General features: G+C 38.7%; 1 protein-coding gene across 1 annotated transcript in view; it reads left to right on the forward strand.

The window, feature by feature from the left end:
* Window positions 1-1,770: 1,770 nt before the first annotated feature.
* The window catches only part of LOC110023950 (meiotic recombination protein SPO11-2-like), a 15,067-nt gene continuing 6,719 nt past the window's right edge, over window positions 1,771-10,118 (forward strand). Inside the window, exons 1-5 of the mRNA XM_020723613.1 lie at window positions 1,771-1,797; window positions 1,909-2,037; window positions 2,136-2,230; window positions 4,760-4,822; window positions 4,894-4,970. Coding sequence (XP_020579272.1) covers window positions 1,771-1,797; window positions 1,909-2,037; window positions 2,136-2,230; window positions 4,760-4,822; window positions 4,894-4,970 — 391 coding nt within the window. The remainder of the gene's footprint in view (window positions 1,798-1,908; window positions 2,038-2,135; window positions 2,231-4,759; window positions 4,823-4,893; window positions 4,971-10,118) is intronic.

Here is a 10,118-nt window from a genome sequence, read left to right on the forward strand (position 1 = left end):
CATTCCTGTAGAGTTTGTGGATGTGGTGTGATGAATTATGTTTTTGCATGCCGTAAGAGGTGCATCAATAGGACTGATATAGTTTATCCAAGAGGGTCATAAGTTTGAGCAACTAACACCATACACAAATACTCCAGGTAAGAAAATATCAGGATTTCAGACATACAGTCAACCTCCTAAGTGACCGTTGCTGAGGGAAATCCAATATGTCAGAGGTGAGAAGGTTTTGAGCTGCTTTAGGAAGACTATATGCAGTAATATGAGTATTAAATTTAGTTCAGCTCAACTGCACACCCACAATCAGATGGCTAGACGAGCATGGTGAGTTGCTGCTTTGAAATCTTCCCGACAGTGTGATTTAAGTCCTTCCAGAGATGAAAATGATTCTCCAGAATGGTTTCCATTGAAAGTTGCCTAACCCGCCCTAGATTTTGTTTCAGAGTTGATTCTTCCTAACAAAATTTTTTATCAGATACACTTAGTTGAGTATGAAGAGCGAGAGAAGCAAATTATAGTTTTATGGCTCGAGAGTTTTTTTTTGCGAGAATCTATGTCATATGTAGCTTCGGTGTGTCAAAAGAGGATGAATATTTATTCTATTAGGAAGTGTTTTGGAATGTCAACTTTAACATAGACCTACCAGGGTGTTATAGTATCTCCATCACCTTTAACATGACCGATCTAACACCATACTACGAGGATCAAAAGCTTTGATAGATGAGGTCAAAGCTAGACATCCACTGTTGGGCACAGAATCAAGCCAGTCCGAATCAGATGCTAGAAAAACATCAAGGCTTCGATCGATTTAGAAGAAAAACTTTGAGGGTCGGCCAATCCTTCATCTGTGTGATTTCAGCCCAACTATAGTGGGGCCCAGTCCAAAGTTACCCTAGGTCTATATAGGTTGATGTTGTGGTGCTTTAGGTCAGTTCTTGCATGAGTTTGTTCGGGACAACTGCTTACGTCTCAGATTTTTTCTTCTAGAGCTGTATCCAAGAGTCCAGTGGTCTCCGGCTGTATTTCGCTTCCAATGTGGTGATTATCCTTATCTCTACCCCTCCACATCCTTCCTCTCAACCGCCTCTTCCTTGCTGCTACTTCCCAGACTTCTTTGCTGTCTACTTGCAGTTCCAGCCGTACCAGCCACCTCCCTCCTTTTATTACTTGCTGCCACTCCCAGAAATCGCTCCAACTGCTGCCATGCCTCATCCCAATGCCTCAGAACAGCCGCCCATTGCTCTTTTTGCTTTCCCAACCACTCCTAATCCTCCTCCTGGCTGCCTCCAACCCCAAACCACCTGCTCATTTGCTTCCACTGCTCCAGACAGCCCTCCCGCATCGATTCCCTGCTGTTTGCTTGTTGTCCTAAATCTGAATAACAGCCGCTTTTCTGTTCTTTCTTGACTATCGCCCCTTTTCATCACCCAATCACCTTTCAGACCCTCGCCGACGATCTCCACCACCCCCATTGATCCAATCCTAGTGAGAGTTAGTGTCATGTTTGTTGCAATTTCAAATTTTTTCTTTGGTTGGTTGGCATTATTTGAATTGCATAGTAATATCTTTTTTTGCGTTGTTGTTGGTTAACTCCCTTATCACCCATTTACATTCATTTTTAAAATTATCACTCAAATATAGAATTCACGATAAAACACCAACTCATGTTTTTCATTTTAATCAAATTGATAATGGTTTGATGGTAACTCACATAAAAATGCATCTATTTGATAGTTTAAAAAGTTCATCTTGGTGCTTGTTTTGTAAATAGCAATGTTTCAACCTTCAAGTGTTGTGTATGTAATCATCCCTAAAAATGAAGAAAACTTGATATTTATTCGTATGAAGAACTGCAATTTCTTAATGTAATTTCAGTGGAAGTTATTTTAAGTGTGAGAAACATGTACTTAGGATCAAAAGGGGGGCTTAGTTGATTGTTCGGAGCTTGGAGCTTCTGGATATGCTATTAGTGGAGACTTGAATCTATTAAACAAGCTAGAATTCCTATCTGATGCTCGATATATTATTGTAGTTGAGAAGGTATTGACCGTTATAATAATTTCAAATTAAATTGTCGGTCTGGGTTTTTGAACTCTTTTCTTCATTTTTAGTTATATAAACTTACTAACACAATTTAGGATGCCATCTTCCAAAGATTAGCTGAAGATCGCCTTTTCAATCTGGTCCCATGCGTTCTATTGACAGCCAAGGGTTATCCAGACATTGCCACCAGGTAAAATAGAAGGCAGATTTACATACTTACCACTTAATTCTTGTGTATTTACTTATCTAACACCTATACTTCAATTTTACATACATGCCACCTTACCTAAGATTGAGAAGTTACATTTCACTTTTTAAAAGTTAAAATAGTGATATTTTTAATGTGATATGAAAGATTTGAGCTGTATAAATGTAAAATGTAAAGTTTTTGTGTTAGATATGTAAATTCATAGGAATTGGGTGGTATGCATGTAAATGCCCCAAAATAAAAGTTTGACTCCATTTTTGGTTAATGTTATACTCTCTAGCTTTGCAAATTGTAACAGATCTGATGCTCGATTGAAGGTTTAGAAAGACTGTTTTTGAAGGTTTAATTTATCTGAGCTCTGATAAGGAAGTAGTATTGTAATTCATATATTAGCTGTTTGTGTCATGGATTTAGAAATCAGACAGACTAGTGGGCGCAGCCAGTTTAGTAATGAATTGATCCTCTAAAACCGCTTTTTACAAAGCATCAATCTGAACCGCCAATACTAGTACTTGAAATTGTGATCAGGTGAATCAAATCCATTTTTAAATATCTGTTCGGTTCTAATATTGATCAATTTTTAATTTTTTTGATTTTAACTGAATGGTTAGAAATAAAACATTTAGATTAAAAAAAAAGAAAATAATTAAAATATTATTTCCTAAAATTTTAATTTAGAATTATAAGTCACATATTCAAGAGTGAAGTTTTCTAAAATAGAATATTATATATGGATTTAATGAAAATATTATAATTACATTATTTAAATCATATTAAAATAATTTTAATATTTTTATGTCATCCAGTTTAACGCCGATTCAAATAGGGTCAAATCTTTTTACGTTTTGTTTGCGATCGCTTATTATTATTATTATTTTTATTATTTATGTTTTGCTTCAAATTAAAACATGATTGATTATGAAAGTTATTTTTAAAAATACTCAAAATATCTTATATGTGTTTTGAGTATTTTTAAAAATAAGATAATTTATTTTTAAAAGTGAACATGAAAATAGAAAATAAAAGTGATGCGATGCGGTTCTTAGCTATTGAACCTCTTTCAAGTTCAATGTCTGATTTAATATTTGATTAGAGTGGAAGGGAAATGGAATTTCTTAACCTTGTTGTAAAGCTATGGAAGAATAAAGGAAAAGAAGATGCTTTTAACTATAGAGTTTATTTATATTTTTTTTAATCTACCAACTACTTTGCTCTGTTTCTTCATTTTTTAAGGGAGAAGCGGTGCATATACATCTTTAAAGAAAAATAGATTTTAAAGACGAGCCATCAAAGCATAAGTTCAGCCAAGATGATATTTGGAACTACTGGAAACAACTTTCTATTGAATACATTCTCTTTCTTTTTTTCTTCTACTTTAGCTTCTCAATCTAAAAGGATGAAGCTTATCTTATGCTTCCATTGTCAATTAAGTTTCCATGCATCCAATTATATAGTCATCAACTCAATAGAAGTAAACTCGTAAGAAGCTTATACTTACTCCACACTATGATTCATGTATGGATATTTAGTCAATATCGAAACAATCACCTAACACATTTTCAAGCTTTTACACAAAATTTGAAACTCATCTCATAATATGATTCGTTTATGATATTGAGTTAATATTTAACATCTAGGCGCCCACTTCACACCAATCTAACAATTTTCTTACTTCCTCTCTGTTTGTATGTCTGCCTAAAATGATTGAGGCAACTATGCAAAAAACTTTTGGGTGTTTATTCGGCTTATGTCTAGCTACAAATGTTTAGAAAGGAAGCCCCTTGTATTTTTATAGGACATGGTTGTAGGTAATTTTTGTAGCTTACTGAAATTAAAACATTAAACTTACTAATATCGGACCTATATCATTGTAGAAATTCAAATATTATTGCTGAAACTCAATAGGATTACAAATAACGTTTCTTGATAATAGAAGAATAACAACACAAACATGAACGATATGCTAGGGCGATGGTGAAGGTGGTGAATGACGGCTGGACAATAGTTAGAGGGGTTGGTTGGAGGCTGCGGGGATTGCAGGAGGCTGGAATGGTGTGGCGTCAGTATTGGAAGGCAGGAATGAGTGGCTGACAACAGCAGGTAGGCAGGGGGGAAGGGTGGCAACAATAGGTTGGGAGGCTGGAGGGCTGGCGGCGATAGGTTGGAAGGGAGGAAAGGTATTACAGTACTAGGTGGGGGTGCTGTACGGGTTTTGGCGGCAGCAACAGGAAGGGGGATTAGGGCTGGCTACAAGGAAAATAGGTTGCGGGGGTTGGAGAAGTCGAGGATAATCATCACCTCAGAGTTAGAAACAGCCGGGGTATCACTCGTCCTTGGATAGAACCCTAAAAGGAAAAGGGAATATATATATATATATATATATATATCCCTAACTATAAAATCTTTTATTCTTTTTTCCAAAATCCATGCTTATATAAACTCTTATAAATTTCAAGCTTTCTGTGTTGATCTGCACTGATCAGCTTCACTACTTTTACTGAATGAGAGCAGGTTTCTCTTGTATCGGCTAAACCAGACTTTTCCGCAGATGCCAATATTGGGCTTGGTAGATTGGTAATTTATTTAAACATGAATCATGCAATTTTATCCACCGGCATTTTATTTGCTCAAAACGTTTTCTGCAGGAATCCAGCCGGACTAGCAATATTATCTACTTACAAGTATGGGAGCATTGCCATGGGCTTGGAGTCTTATAGATACGGTAAATTTTTTCTTGATGAATCTTGCTTAACAATTAAAGTATGGAGGTTATATTGCCACGAGGAGAGAGAGAGAGAGAGGGAGTGAACAATAATACGTCGTGATCTTGTTTTATGTAAAATGATTTTCCTATTTATAGAAAAGGGAATACAACATGATGTTTCATTTTTACCTCTGTTTTAATGGGGGTTATATATAATATTTTTGGTATTTTACATGTATAAACTTATTATTCGGTTATTCTTTGACTTTGGGTTGGTAGGACTGACTTGATTGGCTTTGGGTCGACATGACTTACTTGATAGACTAAGCTTGATTGATTTCGGGTCGGTAGGAGTGAATCCGTCGGCCAAGCTTGATCGGTTTGTCGTCGGTGAGATCAGCTTGGTCGGTTGATTTGATCTGACTATCAACTCTTAATAATAGATGGAGGGACTTTTGCATATTCTCGGTATGATTAGATGTGCTTAGGGATTGAGTTTTCTGTCGAGTTGGTTTCTTCGTGGTGGTTGACTCGAATACCTCTTTCTCTCGTTTCTAACATAATAGTTTAGACTTTGGATCATGTAGTTATCTTTTTATCTTCCTCGTGGCTTGGTTGGCTTTGTTTTTTCTAGCTTTGGTTCGGATGGCTACATTCGGTCAGATAAGTGAGTCTCACGCTTTTTTGTCGGTGGGCTACACTCATATTATTTTTCTCTGGACCTTTAGATCTCCTCAGGATCAACACTGAGATATTTTTGATGTATACATTTTAGTTCACGATTCTATTACTTGTTGAAAGCGATGCAGCCATAAGAATAAGTGAATTTAATGCAAAAAGTAGATTGCATTTATTCTTAATCAATGATCCAACCATGGAACTCCCTTGATTTTTGTGACTTTGATCTTTCTAAATAAAGTGTGAAGGGAATTTTTGTATTTCATATTTGTTTTGTATTTCTTCTCGTTTGAATCGGTCGGCTTTGGAGCATTGTAATGGAGAACGTGTCAAATCCTTCGATCGATGTCTCCAACAAAGATCTTCTTCATGTTGCCTTCGGGAGACCTGACAAGTGATACCTCGCAGAATGTGAAAAGAAGAAAATCATTTTTAAGAAAAGAAAAACAGTTGCATTGACGAATCAAGTGAGGTTGTTAGATTTGTTTCTCGATATTAGGCAGAGGAAAGTTCAGGCATCAATCTGTCGGCTCAATCTTCTACTGTAGCACAAAAACCGCCGATCGAAGAGCCCACACAAGTAGCTGCCGATGCTCTACCATCTCCTGGGGAAAAAGAAGCTATTTGTGCTTTGTCTCGGTATGTCGATTAACATGGTCTGAGTTGAACTGATTCTTTGGTATGAAGAGCCTCGATCTTACTTGTTAGATTTTGATTTTTTTACGAGTCTCCTCTTTCTTATCTCATGGTGCAATTGACTTGGTCTCAATAGTCATGGGCGATGATTCACTTTTGACAGATGGTGGGAACTTGATCGCGATGCCAACGACGGCGGCCCTTGCGCCAATCAAGGACAACCGAGTCATGAACGAGAATGGTGGGTTTGAGTATATAGAAAATCCCGCCGAGGCCCACAAGGAAGCAATTATTGGATGTCGAATGTCTTCCTGATCGTTGGCTCATCGCTCAGACAATATCAAGAAATCCTTCTCTCGGTTGGATGCGATCCAATAAGGCAAGGATATGTGTGAATTGCTTGCTCGTGTGGAAAGAGCGAAGATGATGGAAAAGGAGATGATCATTTGTCGTAGGAACTCTCGCACATCTTGGAGATATCCTTCATACTCCAAGCTCAAGCTAATATAGATCGGGTGAACCGGTTCAAGTTTGGGGGAGCAATTTTGTATAAAAGGCTGCTTGGGTTGGGGTTTGTCTTGGCGAAGTGGAGGATGACCCCCTTGTACAATATTTCTCTCGGCCTAGTTTTGGTGTGCTTTCTATAATTTGTAATGTTTTTATTTTTTCAGTCTTGATTCCTTTATGTGATTACTATACAATTTGTTTTTACCCTTGGGTAATGATTCCGCTCCTTCCATTTTCCTCGATATATATAAGGGTGGGGGGATTGATGTAATTGTATGTTTATTGTCTCTTTATGTTTATTGTCTCTTTCTCTTTATCCTTTTTCGCACCACTAAGTCGAGAGGCCTGCGATCTTAGCGGTGTCGAGCCGGGGCGAAGGGGTGGTTGTGGTGGGGCGAAGGGGTGGCTGTGGTAGGAAACATCCGCCATCCCTTGGTCGATCGCTCTCTTATTTTGATCTTCTTGCTCGAGATGAAGCGAGCCCTCCTTCCATTTGGCCCAAGAGGAGGCTCATCATAATGGGATGATACCAGCGACTGATCCAAGTGACTTGCCTCCCTCATCCTTGGAAGAAGCGAAAGGGATCTACACTTTTGTTGGATTTCGATCCTAGATGAGGGGGCGAAGGTGTGCACCAGCTCAGATGGTTAGTTTGTCTTGATCGATCTGAAGAAGGATTGATATTTAGACTCCTCCGTTGCAACTGACTTCCTTTCAACGATCGACAATGTCATTTGGGCTTGAGCCTATGAGAATAACGAGAGACTGAGGAAAAGTGTGCTGCGATCGGGAAGAGGGTAGGAGCGGAGGAACGGGGGAAGGCGACTGAAGCTGAAATACGCAGACCGCCAGGGGTGCTATCAGCTACTCTGGGAGAGAACCAAGCACGCCCTGAAGGAGATGACGATGATGAATAGATCTGACATGTTTTTTGTTGAGCTCTCCTTCAACCGCATCAGGTGGAACTTCTTGCCATGAAGCTTAGGGAAGGAGTATCCTTCGAAGTTGAAGCGAAGTTGGTCTCCTCTGAGTGGACTGACATAGAGAAGTCCGCCACCATTTTCTTGGATTTGGAGGAGAGGGAGGAAGAAGAGAGTGGTTGGAGGATGGAGGGTCGTCAAACTTATGACTTGCCTTCAGCTTTATCAGTAACTTAAAAAAAATTCTTCTTTTTTGAACACTTGTAAAAAATGGTTGAAAATTTTTGTAAATTTTCAATCATGAAATAAAAAAAACTTTCAATCGGTTTTTGCTTTTGTTTCTTTCACTTTATCTTTATTACATATTTATTTTTCTTATGATAAATGCTCGACTGTGGTGATTAATGGATCGTTTTTTCTTAAGAATGTCTTCGACCAGTTTGTTGAGTTATCGCCGTGCTCAAGTCTTATACCTCCCATGTTTATGTTGCTCGATTATGCCGTCGTTTGGGATGGGCCGCACCTTTCTCTAGACATATTAAACAGATTTTATAGCAGCTTTTGTCGGATAATCATCAAGACTCGCTGTTGGGGTGATTCATACGCTACCCATTATAAATATTATCGTTAATGGGCAGGAAATTGCCAACGCTTGTCCCGCTTCGAGTTGGGAGACATTGGTTTTTATGATGCATGAGCTTTGTGGGTTGTTCTTGCTTAGTTTACCAATCGGACATTTGATCATCGTTGTATGTTACTTTAGATTATTTTTTTCGATTGGATTTTATTCGTCGCTGTCGGTTACTTTATATATTTTTTATCGATCGAACGTTATCGTCACTATCAGTTACTTTAGATAATTTTAACCGTCAGATGTCATCTGTCCGCTATGGGTGTAAACGAACCGAACACGAACGAACAAATGCCGCTGCAATTTTGCTGCTTTGGTCAGCTTAAGTTTCCCAAGTTCTAGTTGAAATTTATCATTCCTTGCATGAACTTCTTGAGTTCTCTGAGTGTCAGTCGAACCTAGGATTATGTGCATAATTAGAGAAAAAATTGCTCGCTTATTTTTAAGAAATTAGTAATAAAGTAGAATGTTTTAGATTAATAACACGTTTTTTACCGCCTTTTTCCTAAGGACAAAAATCTTCAAATCTTCTCCACTCCGTGTCTTAGGCACCACCTTTTCTGTGGTATGCATCATAAACATTACTTATTAGAAAAAAAATTATCGATGTTGCTTTTAGCTGCAAATATTGGGTTTGACTTCTTCGATGATGAGTTTCGTCAGTCGCTTGGTTATCCAAGTGTATTCTTGAGCTTTCAGTGAGCTCGAATCAAACGGTGAGGATCATGTCTCAACTCTCACCTTTTTCCATCGACAGTTCTCTTTAGTGGATGGCGGTTGGCTTGCTTGGTTTTGTATGATATGGGGGAGTTATATCATTCTGCTGATACGTGACTGTTGGTTAGTTCCAGTAGCTCGGCTAGCATCTTTGGTATTTCTAAGCCTAGCAAGTATCAAAAGGGTCCTTCCTTCAGTCCCTGAGCTAGGGCAGCACGAACGACAGCGGGTTCCTGATCTCGCTTTTCCAAACCTTTTGAAAATGTGTGATGAATTAGCAAAGACTCTTGTTTTGTTCTAGTCGGATTTTTAGGAGTGCCTGCGAGATTTTCTAATGCTCTTAGGCCCTAGCAAACTGCACCGCGAATAGTTAATTAAAATCAACGAATGATGCGATTACTCATTGTAATAATGCATTAATGGACCTGAGGGCCGACCCCCTTGGTGTGGTAAAGAAGAGACAACATTTCAACTTGTCAGTGATCCTCAGTAAGCACACGGTCGAATCAAATAAGACTATGTGATTGGTTGGATCGGTCTTGCCCTTGTAGGACTCCAGTATTGGGTGGTTGAACCTCTCTGGGGGCTCGACCTATATGATTTGTTGAGAGAATGCATTCTCAAGTTTTCGGGGATCCTCAGTGCTCCCCAAGTGGGCGATCGGTGCCGCCCCAATACTATCAAAGTACTAGGATTCACCTTTCTAGTGTCTGGGGGACTTTTTGGCCGTTGGGTTTCGACCTTTTTTTTGGGCACTACTCTCTCCCGAGTCAACCCGTCTCAAATGACATTTAACATTTGTTTTTTCACAATATTTCTAGTTCTCTCTATGTTTCTGATGTTTTTGTTGTGAGTTTCTTTTTTGTGGGTTGCTCCTCTTCTTCTCTGTGGCATGATCCATGCACATCATATTTTTTAGGATTTTAAATCCTGATTTTTCCTCTGTGGCATGATCCATGCACATCATATTTTTTAGGATTTTAAATCCTGATTTTTCCTTGATTCACACCCAAAGAACAAAGCTGAAGTTAGGGGAAGGGGGATTGGGGTGGGGCAGCGGTGACTGGCGAGCGGGGC

Source organism: Phalaenopsis equestris, unplaced genomic scaffold, assembly GCF_001263595.1.
Source record: "Phalaenopsis equestris unplaced genomic scaffold, ASM126359v1 Scaffold000237, whole genome shotgun sequence".
Taxonomy (NCBI): Eukaryota; Viridiplantae; Streptophyta; class Magnoliopsida; order Asparagales; family Orchidaceae; genus Phalaenopsis; species Phalaenopsis equestris.